Source organism: Borostomias antarcticus (assembly GCF_949987555.1).
Source record: "Borostomias antarcticus genome assembly, chromosome: 16".
In the NCBI taxonomy this organism is placed as follows: Eukaryota; Metazoa; Chordata; class Actinopteri; order Stomiiformes; family Stomiidae; genus Borostomias; species Borostomias antarcticus.
This window is the reverse complement of record NC_140249.1, coordinates 18,250,460-18,267,822: the sequence shown is the minus strand read 5'-3', so window position 1 is coordinate 18,267,822 and position 17,363 is coordinate 18,250,460. Positions and strand designations below refer to the sequence as shown.

At 45.1% G+C, this 17,363-nt stretch overlaps 1 protein-coding gene across 1 annotated transcript; it reads right to left on the bottom strand.

Annotated features, from left to right (window-relative positions):
• Positions 1-3,459: 3,459 nt before the first annotated feature.
• LOC311319573 (CHRNA7-FAM7A fusion protein) lies at positions 3,460-16,875 on the bottom strand (the record flags this gene model as incomplete). Its single annotated transcript, XM_084451140.1, has 5 exons — positions 3,460-4,005; positions 5,532-5,641; positions 6,414-6,500; positions 13,700-13,894; positions 16,821-16,875. 5 exons carry the CDS (start codon positions 16,873-16,875, stop codon positions 3,460-3,462), a joined length of 993 nt encoding a protein of 330 aa, XP_084307266.1.
• Positions 16,876-17,363: the final 488 nt, after the last annotated feature.

Below are 17,363 nucleotides of genomic sequence, written 5' to 3'. Positions count from 1 at the left end.
CAAGTGTGTAAATATCACTTAATTCCAGCTGACGGGGTGCTTTCACAGCCGACAGTCCTGGAGATGCACTGCGAAAAATTGCAAAAATCCATCCAGACATTTGTAATGTTCACTTTACTGTTTTTGACAACGCTTCATATCAAATCAAAGTCTACTCAAAACTGAGGGGAGCCAATAGGAGAGCAGCTTCTACTCCTTCTGAGCAGACACAATGAAGACCCTCTCGTTTTTTCTTTTCAAAAGGCTACCTGTTGCGACCATCAATACTATGACATTAACAACCATGTGAAAATATCACTTTGTACCCCCTGATCTGTATGATCCATTAGAGTTGATATTATATATTACAGGAATGGCTGGGTCGACCATTGACTGGGTCTCTCCTATAAACTGGGGGCAGCATTGTACTGGCTGCAAAAACACTGACTTTTAAAATGAGCCTATCAGTTCTATTTCTGTCCAATGTTAAAAACACACACCTCTGTAAGACAAAACGTTCTTTCTCTTTCTCTATATCCTCACCTCTATTCAACATGTATTCAGTCATTGTAACACAACTGGATTGAAATGAATACACACACACACACACCTCCCTACCAATACTGTCCAAAACATAATCGATTAAGCTGAATCAACAAGCTATGTGACATCCACATCACTGTGTCAAAGACCAAGGTTCTAATGGAAGCAAAGAGAACATTCATTCATCATGCACTGCAGGTTAACTGCTACAGTAAACTAGCCGTCTAATCTAGCTAGCCAATCATCACAGAGGGTCTATTTCCTCCTCTACTGTGACTAGTGATAAGTAAAGTGGAGTGGAATTAAAATCCCTTTGAAGGGAAATTAACATTCTGGTGGAACCAGGTTAGTCATCCAATCAGAGGGTAGTCTGGACCTAGCAAGGCTGCTGTACGATTTTACTCAATATCTTCTCACTCGTCTCTATCAAGCACCTCACTCCACCACTCACTCACTAGCTACCTCACCCAGATAGCAAGCGGATGTGTAATGATTCTGGGCCATATATGGGCCGGAACTAAGCCACAAGGGCCAGATCTGGCCTGTATATGACCCAGATCCGCTTGCTATCTGGGCACTAAAACAACCATGAAGAAATCTACCCACCATGGCCACCAATCTAGCTTACCTTATCTTATCTGAACTTATTACCTTACCTTAGTACATTTCTATAACTACTTAAAACTAAACCACTCATTATGACATTAAAGGCTGTGATATCCATCAGAGGGGTGGAGTCCTAGTCCTGGAGGAAGCCCATCTCGCCAGCCAGCTCTAGGATCCCCTGGGTGGCCTCCAGGAGCTCCAGCTCCTCATCTGTAAACAGCCCCTGCAGGTCAGAGTTCCCGCTCTGCTCCACACCCTCCTCCTCCAGCTCCTCCTCCCGGTCCTTCCCACACTCCCACTGCTCCACGGCGCCCGCGTAGTTCTCTCTCTCCATCTTGTGGACAAACTCGGCCCTGCCAAGGAGCTCCATGTAGCGTCCGGCCAGGCTCTGCCTCCCCTGCTCGGGCAGGTAGGGGTCACACTGGACCCACTGGAGGTAGAACCGGAGCATGGAGATGTAGTAGGCGTGCAGGTCCTCCTGCTGCTCCCAGCTGTGGGGCTCCTGGAGACCGGAGGGGGCTGCTGTCAGGGTGTGAGGATGAAGGGGGAGAGCAGGAGGCTGGGGGATCCACATGGGTGACACCCTGGTTAGATGCCCCCCTGCTGGTGCCAGGCTTGGTGCCAGCCACAGTGTAGGGTGGTCAACGCGTTGGAAGAACGAGCTCATTTTTGACGATGATGATGATGGTAGCTGGTCGAAGGAAGTCAAGTGTTACCACACTTGTGTTTATTTTCATGCAAATGTGTTTTTGGAATTACCATGACAATGGGATAGAAGGTTTGTGAAGAGCTTCAAATCCAAACATTTGCTGATCAACTTTAGATTCTAAACTGTTACTAATTTCTATGAAAAAGATGATCTATTAGCTATTTATAAAGGATAGTTGTAAATCATTAACTATAAACAAGTGTTTAACACATCATTATTAACTCATTAACTAACAGTTTGTGGATGATCTATTACCTATTTATAAGGGGTAGTTATTCTTAAGTGTTACCGAATGATCTTCGCTACATTCCCCCCTCACTTGTTCCTTTGTTACTTTTTTTATTTTATATAAGAGGGCTTTGAAAGAGATCAGTGATTTGATCTTGTGGAGTAAACCAGCCTGTGGTGCTCTTACTACAGTATCAGATTATCTCAGCATTACTAACCCCAGATTTACACTTTCTCTATCACACACACACACACACACACACACACACAAATAATTGGATGCATTGACATCACATGACATCTAGAAAAATACATTTATTTATTGGGGATCACAGAACTGCTGTGCATGGAGAGGTATGAGTGCATACAGTGTGGGAAGAGCAGTATGCTTCCATATTGCTTTTAGGGAGGGAAAAGGGGGTGTTGACATGGGGCTTCTAGAATCAGAACGGGATCGCCCAGTTGATATTTTGTGCCATAGAGATGACAAGAGATATGAATGTGATGATGACATCAATCTACTGTAAGATTGGCTTTTGGGAGCACACAGGTCCCTCACAAATACAATATTTCAATATTTCAGGCCATCATGTACAGTAAACAGGTTCCAAGCATGTGGAAACGGTCAGCGAACATACAGTACAGTAGTGTTGTATGAAACAATAAATAGCACACATTTTAAATGCTATGGTAGAGTATATTAGACAGAGTACTTTCATGATGGACAGCTGTAGGAAAAGCTATAGCTTCGCAATTCAGGAGTTTCATATTATGATAATGGCTGTTCTAAGATTGAAAAGAAAATCTGAAACAAAACAACATTTTGAAATGTAGAAGTTTCTTAATTGAATTCATCTGAGTCCCTACAATACAAGATGGAGAGACTACATGTTACACAGACACCATTTTCCTTTTCCACAAATTACAACAATGGTATTATTTCAGAGGGTGGTGAAAAGACAATTTTACACATACTGTACATTACAAACAATACAAAGATCCACACCCTACTGGCACAAACATTTGACCTCCGCAACCTTACAGTATAAGCCTACTTACTGTATACGTTCTAATACAAATGCTACATCCTGGAATATTTACTGTACACAGTAATTGTTCCCAGTGATTACAGACTCACACCACTAACAATGACAACATTTGTATTGCTATAGATTGGAGCTGTTATAATGTCTCCATAAAGATACAGTAGACGTGAGTCCTTACAGTAATAGTCTGAGTGAGTTATCTGATATGTAAGCCCAGAGTGATGAGTTTGAGATGTTGACAATATGATTTGTATGTGTGTTTGTAAGTGTGTTTACCTGTTTATATACGTGTGTGTGTGTGTATGTGTGTGTACTCTTCTGGCACCCCACCTCCTCCCACATCCCCACTCAAGTGAAGAAGTCTTTAGAGATGGCCTCCACAAAGTTGGGCGCTGACATGAGAATCCCGATGGTACAGAGGATGGTGAAGACGGAGAACGCCATCAGACACAGCCGGTCGATCACGGCCGCCGCAAACTTCCACTCGCTGCACACCGACTCCTCCTCGTCCTGGTTCCGGAAACGCTTGGCGATGTAGCTCACCTCCTCCAGGATCTTGGTCAGGTCTGAGTCCACCGAGCTCCCGGGGCCCAGCCCGACGGAGGGCCCCCCGGCCCCGGGCAGCCGCACGTCCTCGTCCCCCGCCCCCAACAGCCTGGAGCAGATGACGCTGGAGTCCGGGGTGGTGGTGTAGTGCATCCCCTCCATGCCCCGGAAGCCGATGTAGAGCATGTTGCCGTTGGTGGGCTGCAGCGCCCCCTGGCTGACGCTGAGCTCCACGCTGGAGATGCTGCCACGGGGCTGCTTGTTGTGGCAGGCCAGGCGCACACGCTCCTCCCCCGGGCGCTTCATACGCAGGAACCAGGCGCACCAGTTCAGGAGCAGAACACGGGTCTATGGGAAGGATGCCGTATGTGTGTGTAGTTGGTTGGTTATGTGTGTGTGTGTGTGTGTGTGTGTGTGTGTGTAGGAGTGTGCGGATGAGTGCATGTGTGAATAAGGAAAGATATGTATATGTGGTGAGGTGTGTGTGTGTGTGTGTGTGTGTGTGTGTGTGTGTGTGTGTGTGTGTGTGTGTGTGTGTGTGTGTGTGTACATCAGGGTTAGAAGAGACAAGAATAGATATCAACACCAGCAGAAATATGGACGAGTTCTATTCTGTTATGCAAGAATTGTACATCACTATGCAATATTCAGTTGGGAACAACTCCAACACAGCTTTTTACTCTAATGATGTTCTCTCCAGATCTAGCTATTTGGGAAAAAGCAGCTTCTTATTCAGTTTCACACTCCATTAAATATTAACAGGGCTCATTGTGTTCTCAGTGGCACCAGATCACAGGAGCACATAAAGGAATCTAAATATGATTTGATCTCCTAAAACTACTCACCCGACGTATATCACATTACCGCATCCATTTTCCGAAGTAAAGCTCACGTTAAAAAGATATTAGCATTTTCGCGTTTTACTTACATTCCAAAGGTTGAAAGTGATGGCATCAAAACCTATTTTTAAATTGTTCGCCCCGGTTAGTTTCAAATACGGAAGAGCATTAGGGCCAACAACTGAGTTTATAATTTTTTTAAGCTTCTGAGTTTAAAGTCAGAATTTCTGACTTTAAAGTCAGAATTTCTGAGAAAAAAGTCAGAAATAACTTCTGAGATTAAAGTCAGAAGAACTGAGATTAAAGTCAGAATTTCTGACTTTAAAGTCAGAATTTCTGACTTTAAAGTCAGAATTTCTGAGAAAAAAGTCAGAAATAACTTCTGAGATTAAAGTCAGAATTTCTGAGATTAAAGTCAGAATTTCTGAGAAAAAAAACTCGGAATTTCTGAGCAATCAAGCCAACACGTTCAACTTTTGAAATCTAAGTAAAACGCAAAAATGCAAATATCTTTTAATGAGAGCTTTGCTTCGGAAAATTGATTGCGGTAATGTGATATACGTTGGGTGACTAGTATAAGGAGATCAAATCCTATTTAGACCGGTATGGTCCTTTAACAATACAGTACACACTGAAACAGAATAGGAAATCAGACTTCTCAGCTGAGAAGAAGCGATTTTTTGGGAGAGAATGTTGGCAGAATAAAACTTCTTAACTATATGCATTTTCCTTTCCAAGCTCTTTTCTTCTTACTCTTCACTTGTGTGCCCTTCAAGGCTAGTCCTAGCTTTGTCCTCCTCCCTCCAACTGATTCCTCATTCTCCTCATGGCTAACAGCTGGGGCTTCAGTTGCGCACTAATGCTGAAGAACAGCTCTGAGCAGCCTCTCAAGTAGAAACGTTAACCTTATAGGCTAAAGTCCGCTGTAATGGAATTTTCAGCATTTGCTGTTCAGCGTTCCATAACGGGGCCGCGAGAGGAGCAGGAACGTGGATGGAATACTGTACAAGGCCACGGGCAGACGGACAGACTTACCCACTTTGGCATTTTGCCTCCGTCCGGGTCATGGTGGTGGTACTGGAGGACAAGGACGGTAGCGATGACCGACAGGCCCACTATAACCATGGTGGTGGCAAAGTACTGAGCTGGAATACAGAGCAAAATGGCGGGTTTATATAAGCCATCTCAGACTACTGGAGACAGAGATGTGGTTATAGCTTAATTCTGCAGTTGGGGAAGATGGTCAGGTTTAGTATGTCTAATATCAGTTTATTGCTGGTGCTTTTCAAAGAGCAAACATAAAATGTCATTCATTAAAAACAAATTATGAACCCTGAATGGTGGGGCTCCATTATTGGTCGTAAGTAATCAAGCTTTTCCATGTCTCCAGATAGCCTGAAGATGGACATAATGGAGATGTGAGATTGAGAAAGATTCCCTCAACAAGATACAAAGCAATGGTACTGGAAAGGCAGTCATTTGACTTCATGAGGAAACTGTAATTCCCATTGACCCATTTGCTCACTAGCCTAGGATTTAATCTTGTTAACTTTGCGCCCCTCTCAGCAAATATATGTAGGCTACAGTAGACATAACACTCCCTAAGGAATGTAAGCAACTAGAGAAACGTAGTCCTTCACACATCGTTCTCATGTTCCTCAAATTCCCCTTGAGGATGATGTGTACCTCTGTGTGAGACAAATCAACTTCCAGCCAGGGGCCACCCAGTATCACTTTAAAGAAGTGTGCTTGTCACTTTATATGCCCAGTCAGCAATTCTCATTTTAGGCACTCTCGTGTAGCGGATGAGGGGAACGGATGAGCGGGATGAACAGATTGCTGAGAGGACAGGACAGGAGGATGAGGGATGGAGGAGTATGGTACTGTAGGGATGACTGAGTCTGAGATCTCACTCACCGATGAGGGGAACGGAGTCCGACGTGGCGGGCATGATCTCAGCCACCAGGAGCATGAAGACGGTTAGAGAGAGCAGCACAGTGATGCCTGTGGGAATGAGAGGGATTGGGGGGCAGGGAGAGAGAGAGAGATAGAGAGATAGAGAGAGAGAGAGAGAGAGAGAGAGAGAGAGAGAGAGAGAGAGAGAGAGAGAGAGAGAGAGAGAGAGAGAGAGAGAGAGAGAGAGAGAGAGAAAGAGAGGTAGGGCTCTATAATATATATAATATATTGTATTTTCTCGTGTGTATTGGAAAAAAAGATATTGGGAGTGGAGAAGAAAGACAGTTTGTAAAGCGTGCACAGTATGTTCCATTTTTGCCAAGGCTTTGCAGTCGCATTCTAAATCACCTAGCAACCATACACAGCGCCATGTTGGAAGAACATTGACAAAATGTAGAAGCAAGAGTTCCATATGGTATAAAACCAATTTCTGTGCGATATCCCTATGGAATAACAAAATAGAAAAGTAGATGCACAAGTTTAATGTGTAGTTAAAAAGCTTGAAGGGTGTAATCTAAAGAATAGGCGTTACATTAAACGCATATGCCCTCCTAACTACAGTCAGCAAATATTTTGCAGGCAATATTTTGCACGCTTGTTAGGCAAAATTAAATTACACATCCAATTGTCACAGGCTGGCACTTCTCCCACATTAACTGGCATTAAACTGGATAATATTAATCTGTTATGGCTGATTCATTTAGATTTATTTTCATGCCTTGTTGATACACATGTAGATTAGCCTAACAAGTTCTATCATGTTCTTTGACTTTTCCGGTGCATTCAACACTTTCCTGCCCCGCTGGTTCGTAGAAAAGCTCCCAGCAATGTGGGTAGACCACGACATGGTGGCCTGGATCACAGACTACCTCACTGGCAGGCCACAGTATGGCGTGTTTACCCCCTTATAAGGGGGAGCACCTGTACTCTCATTGGCCATAGGTGCGTACATTTTGGGTTTTCAGTCACGTTGCTGGTGGTGAATAGAGGCGAAGCCCCCCCTATGGGACTACGCTCCACTCATAGAACTGGAATTACATTCCAGTAACCGTATTTTGTACTGTGGCACACCTGATTGGCTTGAGAAAGGCACACCTGCACCATTTCATCCAATTGTTCCACCCCTTCACTGGACGCACCATCACTGACTTCCGTATACTTACTTTGCACAAAGAAATTCACAAAATTTTACAATAGCATCAATTGCCAATAGCCCTTGGCGATAGCGCCAGTGGTTTTGCATGGCCGTATTCCGGGCCTGAGAGTTTGAGTCCTACACCCAAAGTGGGGCTCCAGTATGACTAACATCAGCGGCACAGATCCTTAAGTTTCCTAATGAACTCCCAGGATCAATAAAGCAGGCCAATCCAGGGATCAAGATGGATAGAGTGCTTTCCTCTTATTAACAAGCGCTCACTCATGCCTTCAGTCAGGCCTTCAGTCGATAGAATTGATATGGACATGCACAGGGTTACTGTAGTGATGCTGGTGAGTACACACACACACAAACGCGCGCGCACACACACACATACTGTCACATAGATAATTATAAACAGACACACACAATCTATGCCCTAACATTCCAATTTGAAACAGTACAGTATATCAAAAAGAAGAATCATGAAATAATATTCTCTGCCGTTTCTAAATTTAACTCTTCTTGGTGTCACTTGGTAAAATGTTACTGGCAGCAGATATTGATCCCAGGCTATAGTTCATCCAAGGACATGACTTGAAATGTGGACACTTGCTTAAAGACTTAATTAAACTAGCTTGGCATTGAGTTTTCTTAAATACTGTTTATCGAAGTACTTCAACAACAACTCAATTGTTGTTGCTAACTGCATCTGCAGGAATAGTCAAAATTAAGCATCTTAATATATGGTACACTATTGCTAAAGCATGTGTAACCGAGCTGAATTGGTTAAACTCACTCCTGTGTTGGCAAGGCAGAGGACTCAAGATCAAACCCAGCATGTGCAAGTGAGCCTGGAAGTGATACTGAAGAGCGCACCCTGTGACACACGCAACCAGAAAATTCCTAATTCCGGACAGAGCCTTAAAGTTCTGTAAAGTTAAAATGTGAACACACACACACACACACACACACACACACGGCTCCAGCCCAGGCCTCACATCTTATTATTACAGTGCACAGGGGTCTTTGTGGGACTCCACCATCTACCACGTACCAGCTGCACACTACAAACTTCTGACCTCCATGGTTCATATATAACTAATCTTTATAGTTTTCATTAGCTGAGATAGGCTAAAATAGTGCTCCGCATCTGTATAGTTTTTATTATTGTAGCAAACTAGGTCGAACTATGTTCCAGGCCAGAAATATTAGTCTAAAAAAGCATGGTTATGAATGTTATATTTTGTTAAAGGATGTGTTATCAAAAGTGTTGTTATCTAAGTAAACAGTTACTAGCTAGTCTAATAAAGCAACCATGACCAAACATCTTTAGCCGTTTGATAGGGTCTTGGCTGCGAGGGGGGCAAGCTAAGCTAGCGAGGGGGAATGCTCATGAAAGTACCCTGTGACCTTGCTGAGCATGAGTACGTCATTCGTCACCTGTCTGAGGAGTCCATCATTTGTCTATGTTACGATGGCGTCAGAAGTGGGATGGACTCCTCTGTTGAAACTAAGAAGGCCGGAGGGTGAATCGATATTGTGGCGAGACTGGATCCCGGCACTAAAGCACTCCTCCCGACGGGAGCAGTGTTGCGCATACTCTACTCGGATAGGTGGAGAGTCAACACAGAATTTTCCACTTAGTATTCTGAGTAAGCCGAAGGTCGGAGGGCGAATCAGAACGGCCCAGACAGCCCGGGGGCGGATCAAACAAATGGGGAAATCACAACTCTGGAGATGGAGATCAGGAGACTGGTCACCCCTCTGGGGGAGAGCAACGCAGCGTGGACTCAGAGACGTGGAGACCTGTGCCAACTGCTGAGTCACTGTGTACTGTGTCCCAGGGGCAAGAAAAAGCCTTACCTTCGCAGGGCTCCAAAGGAGCATTCTTGCCGCAACCAGACCTACCCCCGGGACCGGCTGAAACTCCCAGACCTTCTGGACCTCCCAGACCTTCTAGACCCCCCAGACCTTCTAGACCTTCCAGACCTTCTAGACCTCCCAGACCTTCTGTACCTCCCAGACCTTCTAGACCCCCCAGACCTTCTGTACCTCCCAGACCTTCTAGACCTCCCAGACCTTCTGGACCTCCCAGACCTTCTAGACCTCCCAGACCTTCTGGACCTCCCAGACCTTCTAGACCTCCCAGACCTTCTGGACTTCCCAGACCTTCTAGACCTCCCAGACCTTCTGGACGTCCCAGACCTTCTAGACCATTGTGGGAGGAGATCATCGTCGAAAAAGACTCTGATGAACGGCACCGAAGGGCACCGAATACAGGAACGTGAACAAGCCAGAGGCCGCTCCCACCGACCATGACAGAGACCTCCCTACCAGCCAAGACGAGAGAACACCCCCGAAGCACCAGCCACAACCACCCCTGCATCGGGAAACAAGCAAGGGCCGGCCTAGATGGGGATGGACCGGCCCATGAAGTACCCCCACCACATCACCATCCTCCAGTTGTTGGACGGGTTGGCCCAGGCCCCAGCCTCCATGTCCCCTGCAAGCTGAACGGTAAAGACTGCGTGGCCTTGGTGGACACTGGAGCTACTATCAGCTTGGTGAGACCAGGAGTCCTGGGAAGAGAGATAAAATGGGCACGCGTGGGGATCAGGATGGAAACTGTCACAGGCCAGAGTTCTGTCATCAAGGGAAGGAGCGGCTTAGCCGTGGAGGTGGGCGACACGACAGTGCCGCAGGACCTTTGGCTGGCAGAGATACGGGAAGACTGCATCCTGGGCCTGGATGCCCTGGGGGACATGGGTGCCTTGATACAGGCGGCTGAACCCCAGTTGGAGGTAGGCAACCATGTGCTGGGGGCTCCTACCTGCCACCAGGTACCCAGGGGCGGTGGTAGTGAATCCCGCCTCCGGCGCCTGGCCCTAAGTTTTTGGGCAGATGTGTCGCCCGAAAGAGCTGCTGGCCTGGAGGAGCTATTCCAGCGGAGTGTGGAAGGCTTAAGTCTGGAAGAGAGTGAGCAACTGCGATGTCTGCCGGTGAAATACAGACACCTCTTCGCCTCAAGTGACCTGGAATGCGGATGCACCAGTCTGGTGCAGCATCACATAGACACTGGTGGGGCAGCCCCAGTCCACCAGAGAGCTCGACGTCTTCCCTTGATGAAGTTCCAGGAGGCAGAAGGGAAGATTGGCCAGATGGCGGCTGCAGGCATCATCGAACCGTCCGATAGCCCGTGTGTGCATCTCCTGCAGTGTTGGTAACCAAGAAAGATGGATCCCTGCAGTTCTGCATGGACTATTGGTGCTTCAAAGAACTTACTCGGAAGGACTCCTATCCGATCCATATCAATCCTCAGAGTTGGGGAACATTGTCAGAGCAGAAGGAAGCAATGTTTCTTCCAGGACACGTGGCTTGATTGATATGTCCTTCACAAAGATGAGTCTGCCCAATTCCAGCCTTGCTGAAGCACTCTCAGATAATCCCCGATCCTCCACCAAATTTCACAGTGGGTGCGAGATACTGTGGCTTGTAGGCCTCTCCAGGTCTCCTTCTGACCATTAGATGACCAGGTGTTGGGCAAGGCTGAAAATTGCACTCATCAGACAAGATGACCTTATGATGTGATTTAATTTAATTCAGCTCCCCTGCTTTTAATGATCTCATGGTATTGTAATCATCTCAAGGTATGGCATGAAACTGCTTAGATAGCAAAGCACTGGGATGTAACAAGGATGACTGCTCAGGAAAATACCAGACCAGAACACTAGGTCTCTCTCTCTCTCTCTCTCTCTCTCTCTCTATCTATCTTACCATCACTCTTCTGTCCCCTTCGTCACTCCCTCCATGTTTCCATGTCCCCTCCATCACTCCATAGCCCGTCCCTCCATCACCACACACGCACACATACACACACACACTATCTCTCCCCTCCATCACTATATGTTCCTCCATCACCACACACACACACACACACACACACACACACACACACACACACACACACACACACACACACACACACACACACACACACACACACACACATTATTTCTCCCCTCCATCACTCTATGTCCCTCTATCATTTTTCTACACTCCAAGTTATGTAACTAAACAGGTGCAAGAGATTTGTGCCAAGATATGGGCGTGTTGTTGTGGGCAAGATAGAAAAGGGGGGTACTGCAGTGCACAGATGACAGAGTTGTTGTTCTCTCGAGGGGCCACCAAGTTTTATTTGTTGTAATTGCTGAAGGAGCAAATAAAACTTATTACATCGGACTCTGTTTTTCGTCAAATGCCTTTCTTATTTGGACTCCTGATCGAGAACTTTTTACTCTACACTTACTCCGGTCCTCTATGGTCTAGTCTCAACGCCAAACCCACGAGAGTTATTTTGCTGATACACTACGTAAGCTACGCTAACTAGCCTACATTACTAGCCTAACCTGGGCTAGCGTCTCTCATTTGCTGCTTCGACCTGTCACTCTTTCAATTTTGAAACGTCGATACGCCCTCAGAATACCAGCTTGGGCGGCGAAGTGGCCCAGACTCTATTATGTAGTATGCGGAGCGCAACGACTTGGTTGGCCCCCGGGCGCATCCCATGCACGCTGCCTACTGTCTGCTCCCGGTTGCTGTTGGGGGAAGGACGTCGGGATGGGTTAAGAGCAGGAGAGAGGTTTTATTGGTGGATGCTCCTGCCATTTTGTGTGTGTGTGTTTCGCCGCCTACACCGTGATGTGCGTGTGTCTCACTGTATGATGAATAAAGATGTTTGTTTTGTTTTGTTATGCACACTCCCGCCTGCAGCCACCCGCGCGTGTAGCCTACTGACCATGAAAGTGCTAGACTCACAAGACCATGAAATGGTCGCATTGAAATGGATGCATTGTGACCACATTGAACACACTTGTAAATGCAATTGCGTTGTCCAATCCACATGAAACAACTATGTTGGTAAGTACCTCGTACTTACCTGAAGGTACCCAGTAAGTACCCCATATGTCATGTTGTTCTAGGTACATTATTGATATTATTAGTCTGTATAATTGTAAGACTGTATTTCACATTTTAATATATTTTTTGTTCTGAAATCGCATTGGGTAACTAACTATGGTTACCCCCAGTCAACACAATAAGAGTACTGTGGCATAGGCAGGGGTGCACGTTTTCAGAACTGCCTTTCAGCAAAAAATAACTTGACTTCAGCTGCAGCGTGAGTGACAGTCTGTCAAAATGGCATGCAGGAATATGAGATGAACTCACTCACATGCACTCCTACAGTGCAAAACCCCTACAGTGGAACTGTGGATGAAATATTTAAGGTCTTCTCGGCTGAAGATTGGGTTATAGTTTCAGCAAAACCCCTAAAACAGCCAGTAATTAAAACAATATGCTAAGGAACTTCTGCAAGAAGGCATCAGACCGGATTCTAATATGATAGGATACAGCGCTGTTTGGGTTGCTGATTTCAGTCATGTTGTTGACAAGCTCTCCCTTGTCTTCTGACGCTATTTCACATTCTCTTTCTGGTCCTCTCTTTCCACCACATTTGGCGCAAATGCCCAACATACTGTGTGAGCAGTGAGCATAACACAAGCACACACACAGCACACATTCAAACTATCTCTCTCTCTCTCTCTCTCTCTCTCTCTCTCTCTCTCACGCATACACACTCGTACTGTACAGATACCTATACCCACTAGGGCTGGGTTAAAAAAAATCGATTAATCGATTCAGAATCGATTCATGAATCCCAAAATCGATCTTTTATTTAATGATTGAATGACTAAATGAAGGAATGAATAGTTCATTAATGAATTAAATGATTCATTCATTCATTCATTTTTGGAAATCAGTATCGATACCCAGCCCTAGTATTGATGTGTTGCATAACTTGGCAGTCATGTAATTAAGGTTACAGCTAAAAAAAAACAGGTTTTAGTAACACTAACCGAATCGATATTGAATCGAATCAAATCGTGTTAATCGATTCTGCACCTTGTGAATCGGAATCGAATCTTGAAATTCGAATCGATACCCAGCCCTAATACCCACGTATACGTATGAACACACACACACACACACACACACACACACACACACACACACACACACACACACACACACACACACAGGTCTGTCTCACCCAGTGAGATCTTCTCTCCGGAGTCCGCTGGCAGGAGGAAGACCAGCAGGGCCAGGGTGGAGATGAGCACACAGGGGATGAGCAGGTTGAGGCCGTAGTAGAGCGTCCGTCTGCGCATCACCACCGTGAAGGTCACGTCAGGGTAGGGCTCCTTACAGCAGTCGTAGAAACGCTCGTTCCTTCGCCCAGGGACCTCTGTGTGCGAGCACACAAAAATACACACACACACACACATACACACACACACACACACAAAGATATAACAAACATAGGCCTACACACAAAGAAATAAACTGTTAATACACTCTCATAACTGCTGATAAAACATAACTGTAAAAGACAAACTCTTTCTTTCTTGTTAACACAATGAACATTTCTGTGCTATTCTTGAATCTTTCAGTACATTGATTTTGATTTCAAATAAGACCATATGGGGGGAAGCAATTGAGCATGTTGATGTTGAAATGGGAAACTCGCTTTCTGTTATTTTCAATTAAATGGAGTTTCAACACTCCATTGGTTGAGTGTGTCTCTTGAGTGCATTATATCTGCGCTTCTGCTTCCCCTCCTCTCCTAGTCTCTTGCTCTCTCTTTCTCCGCGCCTGACTATCTAATATAAATGCTCTCTATTTCTTCGAGCCTGACTATCTAATATAAATGCTCTCTTTCTCCGAGCCTGACTATCTAATATAAATGCTCTCTCTTTCTCCGAGCCTGACTATCTAATATAAATGCTCTCTCTTTCTCCGAGCCTGACTATCTAATATAAATGCGGGTCCCTTTCCCCGAGCCTGACTATCTAATATAAATGCGGGTCCCTTTCCCTCCTTAGGAACCAATGAACAGGCCAACACCAGCCTTGAGACAAGTCCCCTCATAACCCTACAGTACATAACTACACTAGCCTTGAGACAGGTCCCCTCATAACCCTACATAACTAAACTAGCCTTTAGACAGGTCCCCTCAAAACCCTACAGTACATAACTACATTAGCCTTGAGACAGGTCCCTTCATAACCCTACATAACTACACCAGCCTTGAGACAAGTCCCCTCATAACCCTACATAACTACACTAGCCTTGAGAAAAGTCCCCTCATAACTCTACATAACTACACTAGCCTTGAGACAAGAACCCTCATAACCCTACATAACTACACTAGCCTTGAGACAAGAACCCTCATAACCCTACATAACTACACTAGCCTTGAGACAAGAACCCTCATAACCCTACAGAACTACACTAGCCTTGAGACAAGAACCCTCATAACCCTACATAACTACACTAGCCTTGAGACAAGAACCCTCATAACCCTACATAACTACACTAGCCTTGAGACAAGAACCCTCATAACCCTACATAACTACACTAGCCTTGAGACAAGAACCCTCATAACCCTACATAACTACACTAGCCTTGAGACAAGAACCCTCATAACCCTACATAACTAAACTAGCCTTGAGACAAGAACCCTCATAACCCTACATAACTACACTAGCCTTGAGACAAGAACCCTCATAACCCTACATAACTACACTAGCCTTGAGACAAGAACCCTCATAACTCTACATAACTACACTAGCCCTGAGACAAGAACCCTCATAACCCTACATAACTACACTAGCCTTGAGACAAGAACCCTCATAACCCTACATAACTACACTAGCCTTGAGACAAGAACCCTCATAACCCTACATAACTATCCCCTCAGGAGCTTTAGAGGGGACCCATGTGCTTTCATGCCATTCTGCATGAGTAGAGCTACACATGCAGAAACATAACATAGAAGACGTGGTATATACTGTACATAAATCATCCTCTTATCAGCCATTATTGGCCATAATAATGCAATTTTATTGGCCAAAATGTACATCTCAAATTGGCTAACTGTTTATCCCAAAAGAACATTTCACAGCGACGGCACGGGGTGACGACATGACACGACATTTTGTTTGTTAACCATCAGAGCTGCAGTAAATAATGTGAGGGAAGGTCAGGAAACCAAATATCACTTGCTCATTATGCTGTTGAGCATTTCCCAAATGCTTGATTGGGCAAAGAGTGCTTGGAGGCAGTCTTGCAAGCACTGCCAAAATCCCCCCATGTCAGTTTTAATTAGTGCTGAATTAATGTTGGATTGATGTTTTGTTATGCAAATCCCCTTTCGTTTTATCCTTCAATTCCTCAACAACCAGATGCCTTCAGAGACATCAAAGCAAGAGGTTTTTCAGAAATAGTTCAGTGGTGACTACAAGTTGCTATCTTTTTTTTTAAAGCCTGCAGTATACTTGCTGTATAACAATGCGTACAATGTACTGTAATAGATACATTCAAATGAGTATATTCTCTGTTCAAGACATTGTGTTAAGTGAGCAGCTGTCCTCTGTGTATTGCCCTGATGCCTTATCTCCAGGCCTTCTAATTGACTTTATGGCAGCAGACCTCCCCAGGGATCCCCTCCTCCCAGCTATCTTTGATCTCTGTATCCGTTCACTTCAGCTGTTGACCCCCTGACCTAGCCTACTCACTGATAATTGGCTAGTGAGCTATTTGCATATGCAGGTCTGGTCACACCCACACTTTTTATAATGCTCTGTTTTCATTATAATCTTTGCTCTTGGTGGATGTTCCTTTTCTCTTTGAGCCCGACTTTGCAAACTCGTAACTTATCTGGAATAAAGGTGAGGAGATTGGACTTTCAAAGATGAACCTTGGCATTCTCGACTACTCTTTTCTTAATTATTAGAATAAATCTATAACAGTAGACAAGCGCATAGTTGGCGTTGTGTTCATTTCGGAGGACCTGCACAGCCAACTGCGCTCCATGGGAACGCAGGACGCGTGGTAGCCATCTTCTGTAAGCTACACGTACACGTAGTTAAAAGCAACAAGTATACCATGGGCTTTAGAGTGTAGATTAGATACCCAACGCTCACCTTGCTCAATGCAATGTTAAGTTCTTACATGAGACATTGGTATGGTTGTAGGTTGTAAGTACAGTGCCATAAACTGTGACATCTACAGTACCAGTAGGCCTATCTCCCAGTTAAGTGTTATTGATCGACAATCATGCTCAACTCCCAACATGTTAGACTTTACAGCTGCTTATGGACTACACATACCAACGAGGTCCCACTCTCCATTGGCTATGTATCCGGTGACATCAGCCTCCACCATCTGCAGGTCCAGGGACCAGCCCCCGTATGTCCACGAGCCAAACTTCAGGTCACAGCGCTGAACGTCAAAGGGAAACCAGCGAACGTCGATGTAGCACGTACTCTTGAAGATTCCTTTACAGTAAATGTGAAGGTGTGTAAAATTGCATGCAGACAAGTGAATGCTCAATAAAAATGTCAAGCATCTACAAACTGGTCTCCAAAGCAAACGATTTACAATACACAGAGGGGGGCGTGAAATATAAATCATCATTGTTAGATACCAAGATTTGAAATATGAATATGTGAAATTAGGAGACAGCCCATAATGGATCTTTGGAGGACGCCAAATGCTTCGAAATAGAAGGTGCCAGAGGCAGAGCAGCCTGAGCAGGATGGTTCTATTTACATATGATTTACATGCACTGGATCCCCTGCTAGACAAGCGGCAGAGAAATTCAATTTGTTCCCAATCACTAAGCACTCGCACAGCGTCTCTGCCTGTCTCTT